At 44.4% G+C, this 13,337-nt stretch overlaps 1 protein-coding gene across 1 annotated transcript in view; it reads left to right on the top strand.

Moving 5' to 3' along the window:
- adck1 (aarF domain containing kinase 1) overlaps positions 1-13,337 on the top strand; it is a gene marked incomplete at its 5' end in the record, with an annotated part of 122,003 nt that overhangs the window by 67,703 nt on the left and 40,963 nt on the right. The window contains 3 exons of the mRNA XM_080849847.1: positions 759-917; positions 1,436-1,594; positions 3,766-3,882. Of these exons, the coding sequence (XP_080705973.1) occupies positions 759-917; positions 1,436-1,594; positions 3,766-3,882 (435 nt within the window). The remainder of the gene's footprint in view (positions 1-758; positions 918-1,435; positions 1,595-3,765; positions 3,883-13,337) is intronic.

The following is a 13,337-nucleotide window of genomic DNA, read 5'->3' as shown; positions in this document are numbered from 1 at the left end:
GTTCTCGGCCAAAAAGCCAGACTAGACTTCCTCCTGTACCCCGTGTCTCCACTTCATTAAGCCTGAAATAAAAGTGCCAGTCCCAGGATTAAGGCTTGTGCCAGATATGGATTAGATTAGTAGCAGCTCCACAAATTCCCCAATTTAACTGTTTAACTGCGGTTTAAGCGTAAAAAGGATACTGTGAACTATTTTACTATGTTATGGTGCTGTTAAATTTCTGACAGCTCTGAAAATGCCTCCTGGGTCTATTTCACTCGTTGTCTCCCCAGTATTCATTCTTTTCGGCACTGAGTGCCATTTCCCAAATTCCCAGAGTTAAGAAGGTTTTGAGAATAAGTGCGTCCCCCCCCCTTTTTTTTTTCTCTATTAACCGCACATTGGGACAAGGTGAATGGATGTTGCATTTCTCTTAGCAACACTGTACCAGTCAAACATGGAGGGGGAAGAGGTATAACTAACACATTAAGGCCTTGACGGCTCATTGTGTTTGATATTATTCTGTAAATATGAAGTTGACTGAATTATGTGCAGGGAATGCATCTATGCACTGACCACCGCACTGAACGTCTTCCGTAGCAATGAGAATCATCAGCTTCATAACACCTCGGCAAAGTCAATGGTAGCGTGGTGCTTGTGTTGTGTAGTAGTCTACATCTCTGGTCTATCACCCTCAGCAACTTCAGCAATGTAAATGGTAGTGTGGTGTTCGTGCTTGTTTCTGTCTAAAATATTCTCTATATCTCTGGTGTCCACAGATCCACGAGCTGTTCAGTAGCTTTGATGAGAATCCCCAGGGTGCGGCCTCCCTCGCCCAGGTCCACAAGGCCGTGCTGCGGGACGGCAGGACTGTGGCAGTCAAGGTACAGCACCCCAAAGTGCAGACGCAGAGCTCCAAGGACATCATCGTGATGGAGGTAATTACCGGGAGGGAGGCTGTGGCGCTAACGCTAGCCCTTAAATTCGGAGCGCTAATTCACACGCTCTGTCACTGTCATGTGTGTGTGGGGGGGTGGTTGGGTGGAACGCAGGAGTCCTTCTGCAGGGTCATATTCGTCTTCCTGTGTTAGGAGGGGGTGAAGCACAGGCAGAGTGTCCAACATACAGCTCTGATATAACCTGTAGCCCGTAGCTGGTGCTGTTCCACTAATGGCTTCACCTGTATGTTTTTTGATACATGGCACAGACAGACATACATGCGAGAATCACTCTGGCATCTTGCTTAAGTTCAATGTCTCCTTGCTGTGTGTCCATTTCAAATCGTCATGACTACTTAATAAAGGATGTATAGTGTTGGCATGTAAGATATATGATTGCCCGTCATGTTTATTGGTGTAGTTTTTGTTTATTTTTTTTTTTTGGTTGGAAAGAGGCTGTTATCATAGTATTTTAGGGGATCAAAATCCATTTGTTTTTGTGTTTGTAATGATTTCAGTTCCTGATCCAAGCGGTCCACTGGCTGTTTCCAGACTTTGCGTTCATGTGGCTGGTGGAGGAGGCAAAGAAGAACATGCCTCTGGAACTGGACTTCCTCAACGAGGGCAGGAACGCAGAGAAGGTGGCAGGCATGCTCAAGCACTTTGACTTCCTGAAGGTTTGTACAAGTGAAACACAAAGCACACACACACAAGCACACACACCTTCTCTCTCAAACTCACAGGGATCCTGCAGGCAATTTAAGTAAATAAGTAAAGATCTCATACACAGTCATTCCTAAACACACACACAAACACACGCACACGCACACGCACACACACGCACACACACACACACACACACACACGCACATTCCTTCACTTTCTCTCACACGGATACACACCAATGCATTAGTACGTTTTGCTAGTCTGAATCATTTAGTCCTTGATCTGGGCCTCAGGGTTTATAGCTTTCCAGACGTTTTTTGATAAGAGATGCTATCAGAATAACGTATGGTATCTTAAGAAAATTAGAATAAAGAGATCAATAGTATTTATGTTTAAATCCCGCCCTCTGGACTTCCTCTGACTCAGACTAACTCTTTTTGCCAGAACTTCTGCAGACAGAATAATCACTAGCCTGATACGTCTGCTGTTTTTTTTAAGGTTTGTTTGTTTTTTTATATCTCTGGCCCGTGTCTGGGTGGGCTTTTGCAAGGGCATTTAAAGCATCTCTAAATTAGGTAAGTGATTTTTAGTGTGTAGTAGTGTTTAAACCAGAGGAGTCGTCCTACCATAGGTTTTACAAGTCTCTTAAGAATACATACATATGTCATGACTGAATTCATAACTATGGAATATGTGCAGTAAGCAATAGCACAGTTATTAAATTGTCTTTGCTTGCTTGAACCACAATATGCACTTAACTTTCAATGCTGTTTTAGTCCATAATCTTATTGCCTTGAAGTCAGGAGTGGATGCAAGCTCTTAGACCTCTCCCTGTAAGGCTAGTTGTTAAGGGCTCACCTTGGCTTAATTATTAAATTGTGAGCATATTGATGACATCAGTGGTATAATCAGAGCTACAGGAATGCAACAAATGAAAAACTACGTTTAGATGGCGGATATCTGAGAGCTGAAGGTAATAATGGTGTGGTCAGTTTTCAGCCAGTTATTGGAGGTCGATTTAAAAGTGGCTTCATCCACAGAACATGCACAGGGTTTCAGCGGTGACGTGTCGACAGGCAGGGGAATGCACAGTGGTCACAGAGGTAATGGAAGGGGGGGGCAGCATGACTATTAGGGCTGGGCGACAGCAGACAGTGGCAAAGTGGTTTCTTGTTTATAAGGAAGGACTTGTTAGGCCTCCATATGTGTCAGTGTTGTGTGTGTTTGTGTCTGTGTTAGTCAGGGGTCACGAGGCCTGTGTGTAATCGTTAGGGCAATTATTATGGACTGTGTGTTGGGAGGATGAGGATTAGTCAGGTGTGTGCATGTTATTGAGGACTAGTTAGTTCTGCATTTAATATTTAGGATTAGTTAAGTATGTATGTGTTTGTGTGTTAGTGAGGCCTAGTCAGGCCTGTATTCGGTCTGTTTTAGCAGATGTAGCATGAGTTGATAACAGCAGTAGTCATGTGGCTTTGTCTGTAAATTGTAATGATTTAGAATTGGCTGTGGTGCAGGTTGTACAATGCCTAACAATGAATAGCAGATGCATGTGTACAGACAGTTTGCAGGATGCCACATTATGTGAGTGTAAGTGCTGAGTAGACAGCCCACTGAGGCTGTAAGTAGTATCAGAGATCTTTGTCTTTGTAGCTTTATGCATACCATATAATCAAAGTGAATTGCTTGCTTTCACCTAAATGACAGATTGGAAGTGGCTGTTTAAATGAGAGGTATGTTGGACTGAAAAATATGTTGTTGCCAAGGCTTTAATTACCTGAAACAAAAGACTAAATCAGATGGAGGACCTAGGCCCCATGGAAGCGAATGCTGTATGATATCATTGTTTTTATGTGCTATTTCAGGATCTTGTGGTGCTGGTGCTATTGCAGAGAGGTAATGATAGGTTTGGGGAAAAGAGAGCGAGATGGTTAGATCCAAAATGTTTGCTTGAAATTGGTTTGTTTCGTATCAATTTGTGATGGCACCTGCATGACTCCAAGGCAAGCTAGCCAGAACAGGGCCAAAACAATCAAAGCAGGAGGAAACGTTCGGTCAAACAAAATGGCTGAGCTTAATTTAGGAAGTGCTGAGCATGGAAGCAAAACACCATTAGCCTGAACATGTTGGTGTTTTGTTGTACTTCTGTGGCATCAATCGACAACAATTGTTTTTTGTACAGGTTCCAAAAATTTACTGGGATCTTTCGACCAAGCGTATCCTGACCATGGACTTTGCCGAGGGCGGGCAGGTGAACGACCGAGAGTACATGAGACGAAACGGCATTGATGTCAATGAGGTAAGAAATTATTGCTTGTCGCCCAGTCAATGCTTAGAGGATTTGCAGTGCCAAGTGCCGAAAGGTTGTCCTGAAGATCAAATATCCAATTGAAGGGAAATAGTAAAGGCTTTGGGCTTCACTGCAGCTAATAGTTTAATAATACAGTGAAGGATAGAGTAGACATTTGCCCGGTTTGACTTGTGAATTTCATTGTGACTGCTTCCTCCAGATATACTGCCTGAAACCTTCATAGACATTTGTTAACCCTTATTTTAACCCATTGCTCTATTGTGCGACATTTAATTAACGATTCTGCCTATTAATGTAAATAGAGCAATTTGTTTTGATGTGACGCATTGGAAATCACGAGGCAAAGCATTAAGAAAGCTTTTTGGAAATGCTGATCAGTTCTGCAGATTGGAGAGTGTTGACATTTCTTAAATAGGAACAGTTGGAAGAGATTTATTATGATGCCCCTTCAATTTCCTTTTTTTTAGCCTTCAGCAAATTAATGCGGAGTTAAAGGAACCTCTTTTTCATATTAATACCACAGACCTTTATGTGTTTGTGTGTGTGTTTGTGTATGTCTGTTTTTTATTTCACTTTGATTTATTCTGCCTTGCCACTCCCGCCTGCGCCACAGCGCCGTAAGTGACTGAGAGCTTTTCAATGACAACCGTTTTCGTTTTGCTAAGGTGACCTTAGTCTAGGGGCTAACGTTGGCCCAACGCCAAACAACAATCGTTGCAAAGAAAAAAATCACAGCGACGCCTCATCACAATGGCCAGCTAATCTCAGCGGAGTGGGTCATGCTTGGCCACGTGAGAGGGTGGCACTTCTCCAGGATGGGCCCAGGCCTGTAGAGGAGAGGAGAGAAGGGCTGAGCTGCACTATTCCTCACAGACGGAACAAAAGATGCTAATGGCTTATCGATCGGCCCACAGTGTGTCTGCTCACACGGGGGTATTTGGGCCACATTATCATCTTTTCCTGTATTTTTGATGATTGCGAGATACTAGAGGACTTAAACCCCGCGCCTGAAGGCCAGTCTCACGGAGAAACGCTCCCACTCTCTTCCCCTGACCCCACCCGCGTAGGATCGTCTCAGTTTCAGTGGCCAGTGTATTTTGGAGCGTTTTATAAAAAGCAGATCCTGCTTACAGGTATCTGGTTGTTTTCTTATCTCCAGCAGAGATGGAGGAGCAGCTGCTGTGGTTGCACTCCCATCAATTATTAATCCGCACTGGAAACTTCCACTGGGCTTATGCTTCAGGGAACAAAAATTACTTGTTTTACCGTCGACATTTGGACCGTAGAGTTTTTGCTGCATATTAACCCGTATACTACAATTGATAATGATAATAATAATAATAACAATATTAGTAATATTAATAGTAATACTACTTATAATAGTAATAATAATTAAAGCTGCAAGCAGCGTTGAGCGGGCCCGAGCATGCGCTCACACGTCGGGGAAGGCGCTGGTCGATGGCCGACGCACACCGCACAGCCTCCCTAGTTATACAGTTGAATGGAGAGGGAGAGAAGATGAGCCTTGGAACCTTGGCGCAGGTGTCAGTGAAGCACAGGTGCAAGCCAGTTTAATGACCCTATTATGATGTCATAATGCCACAGAGTTCTGCCATGCAAGTCTATGGGGAAAAAAGGGGAACAATAGTTGAACAATAGAACAATAATTGTGCTGAGTAGTAAAAGTTTGAGGGTCTGTCACGCCCACACCTTTGAGATTTTCAAAAATCCGTACACATTTTGATCCCCCATGGCTGAAGAGTATCCTGACCAAGTTTGAAGGAATTTCCATTAAATCTGTAGGAGGAGTTTGATCAGATGCGAGGTGTGTAAACGGGCAAAAATGCAGTCAAAACGCACATTCCACTCAAAATTGCCGACTTCCTGTTGACCTGCCACCATGGCGTCAATACACTTTTTGGTGCGTCTGGGCATGATAAAGGTGTGTACCGAATTTCGTCGAGCTATGCCAAAATAACCCCAATGCAGAGGGGTATTTGCAATTTCTAGGGGGCAAAACAGAGCCATTTTCCCCCGCCCGAAAATTCTTTCAACGCAAAAGATCTTAGAATTCCCGGCATAACATCCCTGCCAAATTTGGTGAGTTTTCGAGGAAGTTTTGCACAGAAAAAAAAAGAAGAATAATAAGAAACCTTATTATATGGCAACGACAGTACGAGCATTCTGATTGGCTAATGGGTAGTCATGCCAGCCGCGCATTGACGTTCTAGCCGGTCTGCGGTCTGATAAGTATTCTTATTGCACACCCCATCAATCTTAAAAATTAGTGATACCATGTACCAAGTACTAAACATTACATCCTCAAAAATTAGCGATATATCAACAGCCATGAGCATGTATTGATAGAATCAGGACTCCTATTATGAAATTATCTGAGAACAGGAAACCAGTTGAATTTCGTGGTAACATGACAGTTGATGAGAGTTGAAGAATAAGGACTCAAGAATTTGCAAACATTTTGATATCGGGTAATACTTTATAGGACTTCAGAAGCAGCGAAAATGTGTTATTGAAAGTGATGATGAAGACTTGACCACTATAGTTTGAAAACCTTGTGTTTAACTGTAAATTAAAGCCATTTAAGCTGAGCCCTGTTGTCCGTTTTCTATTGATCATTGTAACTTGAAGTTAGCAAGTCATTGTTTGCTAGGCAACACCTGAAACACTGTGTCGTGAGAAGACTTGAGAGCTGAACAAAACGACATAATTTCTATTTACAATTACCATTTATTTTCAAAATGAAAAGAGCTTAAATGCCATATAATAAACAACTTACTAACCTCGACCGTTCGGTCATGCAGGTATATCAGACTTCGGCCCCGCAGCATCAACCTCACTATCGCTCGGTAGATACCTTACGGCCTCTGTCTGATATTTACCTGCATGACCTCACTCTCGGCCAGTAAGTAGTTAATACAGTTACAATAGGGCTTCACTGCCTTCAGCTGCTCGGGCCCTAATAATACTCATATGTTAGATTAATATCTTGTAAAGTCTCTTAGAATGGTCTTTGTCAGGCTCAGGATGCAGTCTTGTTATTCCACTGTCATAGGATAGTAGTAAAGTTAGCTCAAAATTTTACCGGACTATTACTGCCTTAATTGCCCCTGAGAGATATCAGAGCATTTCCTGCAGGTTCTCAGCCTCCACCTGTAGGTGATGGCATGCACGGTGCAGACAGCAGGCGTGATAAATACAGCCATCATGATGGCTATTCCATTCCCTTCTCATGTCTCCCTGCTCACACAGAATAGCACTTATTAATATTTCTTTGCTGGTCCTACTGCTGCTGCCCGAATAAGCCATTACTCTGTGCAGTGGTTCATTTCATGCATAGCTCGGCAGAGAAAGAGACAGAGGGAGAGAGAGAGAGAGAGAGAGAGAGGGAGAGGGTGAAGGGGATGGGGATGGGAACGAAGAGCGTGATAAAGAGAGAAAAGAGGGAGAAAATGATGGAGAGAGAGGAAGAGAAAATGAGTGAAGCGTTCCGATGCCCCCTGAAAGCCTGAGAGTGTGCTGGCTTTGTTAGGCCAGTACAGGAAATCATTTTAGCACCTCCTTTGTTTATGTCACTCTACATCCTCTTTATGCATTTCATCGACTCTCTCTTGACTGCTTTTCATTTTTCTATCTTTCTATTTGTTTAATTTTGATTTTTGTTCTGGTAGCTCTGCTTGTGTCAAATTAATATTCGTACTGGGCTGGCTCACGCTGGCTTGTTTGTGTGAAGCGGAAAGCTTTAAACGGCAACCTTTCCTTATCGTTGGCCAGCCAGCAGGCATCAGCGCGTGTGACAGACAGGTGAACGCGGGTTGACGCTGCCTTCATAAGCCAGTGAGCTATACTGAAAGGGCAGTGGGCTCTTCTGAAGGAGAGAGAGGAAGCAACAGAATACTTGGACGGGTGCATTGAACACTCAGCACTCCATACTCCTTCTCTGAGTGAAGCAACCTGCCTCTGCCCTGTTGTACCCTACCCTGCCATGCCCTACCCTACCCTGCCTCACCTCTTCCTCTGCCTCTGCCTCTACCCTGTCCTGCTCTGCTCTGCTCTGCTCTGCTCCGGGTACCTTTTTGTGTGAGAGAGAATACAATCTTTAAACGCTTCTCCACTGCTCCTGACAGATGGAGATGGAGGCTACAACTCCAAAGCCACTGAGGTCCTGACTGCCTGCTCTGCTCCCCCCAGGACTCTCTCAATCCAGTTAATCTACTCTTATCTGTTGCGTTTTTTTATTTATGTGGCAAGTTCCGACGCAGGTGCTGACAGCCTGTACAGTGAATTAACGAGTCTGTAATAAGTTGATAACTCTGGCCCCCCTCAAACTCTCTCTTTCTTACACACACACACACACACATATTTTCACACATACACACACACACACACACACACTCTACCAACCCTGTGTTCAAGAGGCTGTATATAGATGCTTTAGATTGCATTCAGAGCCAGAAGTACTTCCAAAGATCCTTGCCGCCATTGGCACCCAGTAAACGCTGCTATCATTAAGCCTCATATATTGAATGCCTAATACATGCAATTGAAGGCCTGCCCTTTCATGCTATTCATTTGATCTAATTGCAGTCTTTAGGTAGGTCCTTTTCACACAAGCAGGGGGCAATGAATGTGAGCACCCTTGTGTGTGTTCATGTTTGTGTGTGAGTGTGTGCGTGTGTGTGTGTGTGTGTGTGTGTGTGCGTGCGTGTGCGTGTGTGTGTGCGTGTGCGTGTGCGTGCGTGTGCGTGTGCGTGTTTGTGTGTGTGAGAGTGTGTCTGCCTGACTGGTAGTATGAAAAAGTGAGAAGCTTGAGGCAGAATGGATTGTATGACACATTAACCTGTGAATGAAAGAGAAAGGAGAAAGAGAGGGATGGATAAAAGGATGGATGGATAGATACCACTTCTACTACCTTGTTTGACATATATTCATTTAAATTAATTGAAAACTCAGTTTTCAGCAAATGACTCAAACTTCTGTGTAAATGAGCAGAGCCCAGTGGGACCTTAGTGGCATAAAATTACAACCAAGAGGTTTCATACTGAAGCTGCGTACCACAGAATCCCTATGCGTGTGTTCAGATAAGTAATATTAACATGGTCATGTTTCAACCGGTGTTGGGTTCCCTCATCGTGATTTTGTGAAGTAATCTCCATTTGTATTGGTCTTATTAGTACTGTATTTGGTGCCTAGTAAGATTAGTGTGTGTGTGTGTATTGTAAGCGTAAAGTGTACTATTTGCTGTTAGTTGCATGGCCCAAAGTTTGAATGCATCATCAGAAACTCTAGCCCTTGAGTGGCCTAGGACAAACTTCCTGGGCTTAAGTTCTTGGGCTGAAGGCCCACAGTGAAGGCCCACAGTTTTTTTTTACATCTTGGTTCTTTGTTTTTGATGGTATTTCACATACATTTGTGGGTAAGACTAATGTTAACAAATGAATTGAATGGAAAAACAATGAAATCATGTCTTTCAGTTTTGTTTTGTTTTGTTTTGTGACAATGACTGTTGTGACCCAGCTTGAGAGCTGCAACATAAATTGGAGACAGACCACAGAGTATACAAAAATTGGGGTTTATTTCAATAAATAAATACATTGACTTGAAATCTATGGGGATTAAATAGCAAAGCAGGTTTCTTAGATGTATACAATCAAGCTAATTATGCCCTTTTGCCACCCAAAGGCTGTTACTGCCACTACAAAGCCATTTGGTGTGCAGAGGGGCGTAACCTTTAAGTGTGACTCAAAGAACCATGAAGTGCTGGAGCTCCATGGTAACTGCCACACTCACTTATTCACCTTAAAGAGGTCACTGAAAGACAGAAGGGAAGATGGAGAGCGAGGTAGAGGGTGAAAGAAAAAAAGAAAAGAGAGAGAAACCATCCCTAGATAGCAGCTCTCTTCATGATCTGTCACTCCTGATTGATTTTTCCTGTCTCTCTCTCTCTCTCTTGCTTTCTCTCTCTACCCCCCCCCCCCCCCCTCTCTATCACTTTTCTCTCTCTCTCTCTGGCTCTCTCTTGCTTTCTCTCTCTATCCCTCTCTCTCTACCCTTGAGAAAATACCACCCTTCTCTGTTTCAATTTGGAGCTATCATTTGTGATGCTTTGATTAAATGATAGCAGACATTCGGTGTCTGACTGGATCCCAAATGAAATCTCTGTAATGTAATCTTTACCTCTTCTACAGGAGTATTCCTGACATCCCCTTAAATACTGTAAACACTCTGTGCTATTTCTCTTTCTGCGTGCGCTTGCAAACGCCATTTATATTCAGGTGTGCGCTTGGCTGCCAGACACTGTTTTTCCCGTCTCTCCGCAGCAGTACCGAGTACATTAGCGAACCGCAGCGTGTAAGACGCTAGTGGCAAATGCGACTGGAATAAGTCGCCGTGATTAAAGCTCAGGCCGTGGCGGCATAGCATAGAGGAAGACCTTGGTGTGCACCCCCTCCACTGATCCTCTCATTCCTCTCATTAGTAATGACCAGAGTTACAGCGCCGCTCGTTCCCAAAAAGCAAATAAACGGCACGCCGTAGCGCGGCACTTTATCTGACTACGTGAGCAGGCCCGGAGCTGCCGAGCGATGATGGGAGTTATTAGACAGCTGATGAGATAGGGAACATAATAAATGATACGAGAGCTTCCCCCGAAAATGGATAGAATTATTAACTGGCTGTGGCGTCCGCTAGCTTCTGTGTGGGAGCTGGCGTGTAAGTAATCAAAAGATTGATGACGGGCAAAATAGACTTTTCGCAGCGTTCCGCCAAACGTGCCCAGAATGACCGAGCAGACTCCCAATGTCTCTCTCTCTCTCTCTCTCTCCCCCCATTTCCCATAAGACATCTAGAAAACAAAACAAAAAGTTTGGAGACTTTCTCTTAGGGCCCGTGAGCATCTTAATCAGTTGCATTCTGCGTTTTCATTACTGTGCTTTTACTGTCGTTCCGTACAGGATTTGGTTAGGGATGGCAGGGCTGAATTTAGAATGACCAGCAAATCCTGATGCCAAAGTGAAAATTAGTGTAGTAGTTTGGCTGTACAGTTTCTGAGGCTGTAGTAAGTCCCCCCCCCCCCTTTCCGCCACCCCTTTCCTAAATCCTCATGTGAATTCCTGCCTCCTCCAGGAAAGCCAAACCCTCCCAGGACCTCCCCCCCTTCCAGCAAAGCATGTGATGTAACTCTATGGCTCATGGTTTCACAGCACAAAAGTGTTTTTCCGTTTTTCCCTGCAAGGCCAAGGAAGCCCTGACATAGTTTGGGCCTAATCCTGAAAGCTCTGTCTCCGAAACCAACATGTGTGGTGGCAACACAGGTGGTGTGATGCAGCAAGGAGGTTGATGCCAACCTTCATCAAACCCCAGACAGGGCCCCTCTCTCTCTCTCTCTCTCTCTCTCTCTCTCTCTCTCTTACTCTCTTTTCTTTTCTTTCTCTCTCTCTCACTCACTCTCTGTCTTACTCTATTTCTGTCCTAACCTCTCTTTGTCTCTCCTCTATTATTCTCAGTCTCGCTCTCCCACCCTTTATTTTTCTTACCCCCCTCTGTCTATCTCGCTCTACTATATTTCCCTCTCTCTCGCTCTCTTTATTTCCCTCCCTTTCTATCTCTCTCTCTTTCTCTCTCTATGTCTCTCTCACTCGCTCCTCCTTGTTTGCCATCTCTTTTAATGTAAATCCCCTCAGAGCGATCCTCAGGGGTTCTGCAGTAGGAGGAAGAGATACCACCATTTTGTTGTGATTTTTACATCTTTCTTACACTCTTACTCCCTCTCTCTCTCACAGGCACACTTAGCCATACACACACACTTAAACACACACACACACACCCTCACATACTCACGCTCCCTCGCTCTCTTTCTCTCGCTCTCTCGCTCTCTCACACACACACACACACACACACACACACACACACACACAAACACTTACACACTTACACACACACACATACACACTCACACATATACACATAAAAGCAGACAAGGGCTCTCCTCCCTCCATCTCTCTCGTCCTTTCCTTTGATTAGCTTGTGAAGTGGCCAGTCTCTTCCTGTCTCTCGGCTGAAGAGAAGTGACCGTGATGGGCGATTGAGCCCTGATGGCTTCCGCTTTTACTTTAGCTGTTCATCTCAGGACTGCCTCTCTCTCTCTTTCCTCCCATTTCTATCTTTGTCTCTCACTCTCCCACTCTGATTCCCAATCTTTTTTTTTTTCACTTTTTCTCTTTTCATTACTCCCTCTATCTGATTTTCTTTCTCTGTTATTTTTCTTAGTGTCTGAATGAGTGAACAAAACCAAACACTGGCTATTCACTCACCCGAATTGTTCCCTTTCGTTCAATATGGATAAACCACTATTAGGTGGGTTATCAATGACACCGTGGAAATTGAGTCATGTTTTGGTTAATACATCAGCACTCCCCTCCATGTCACTAAACAGTCTGCAGAGCTCTTGTATTGAGCATTAAGTCTGGAGTAGATGTCATTCACAGGCCTCTTGACTTGGAGTGGGCTGCACACACACACACACACACACACACACACACACACACACACACACACACACACACACACACACACAACATGTCTGTCTCAGTGGCCTGCCTTTGCCCAGACACTGTTGTGCTTCTGCCAACGTGTGTGAATTGAGCATTGACTTTGGATCAGATGCCATTGGTAGCCCTTTCAACACGCAGAGAGACACACAACATTCACTGTCAGCTGGTGTCTTATAATATGTGTGTCTCAGTGTGCCCCGTACAACAAACACACACACAAACACACACACCCTGGGCTCGCTGTGGCTCTGGCACTGTGTGGTTGTGTTTGCCACACATGGCTCTGATCATCATGAAGTGTGAAATGATAATGCTCCGGCCACAGCTGCCCGGCACAACCATGGCAGGGCTGAAGAGTGGGACACGGCTCTGAGTAGCAGGTCGTTGGCGTAAACAGCACTTCCTCACACTTTGTGTGTGTGTGTGTGTGTGTGTGTGTGTGTGTGTGTGTGTGTGTGTGTGTGTGTGTGTGTGTGTGTGTGTGTGTGTGTATGTATGTGTTGGCTTAAGCAGCACTTCCTCACACTTAGAGAGTGTGTGTGTGTGTGTGTGCATGAATGTGTTGGCTTAAGCAGCACTTCCTCACACTTAGAGCCAACAGAGCCCACCCTTTCCCCATATCCTCATGTGAATTCCTGCCTCCTCCAGCCGAAAGCCAAACCCTCCCAGGAAAGCCTGTGATGTAACTCTATATATCTATAAGCAAATTTGGGTGGCTGGCATGGTGGGATCTCTGTCCAAGTCTGTCTGTCTGAGAGCCTCCTCACAGACTATGCTTGCTTTGTTGCCCAGTCTCTAACCCAGTGCGTTTGTGTGAGTGTGAGTGTGTGTGTGTGTGTGTGTGTGTGTGTGTTTGTGTGTGTGTGTGTGTGT

Source organism: Sprattus sprattus, assembly GCF_963457725.1.
Source record: "Sprattus sprattus genome assembly, chromosome: 13".
Classification (NCBI taxonomy): domain Eukaryota; kingdom Metazoa; phylum Chordata; class Actinopteri; order Clupeiformes; family Clupeidae; genus Sprattus; species Sprattus sprattus.
The sequence above is the reverse complement of the archived record's forward strand: the minus strand, read 5'-3'. Positions and strand labels throughout refer to the sequence as shown.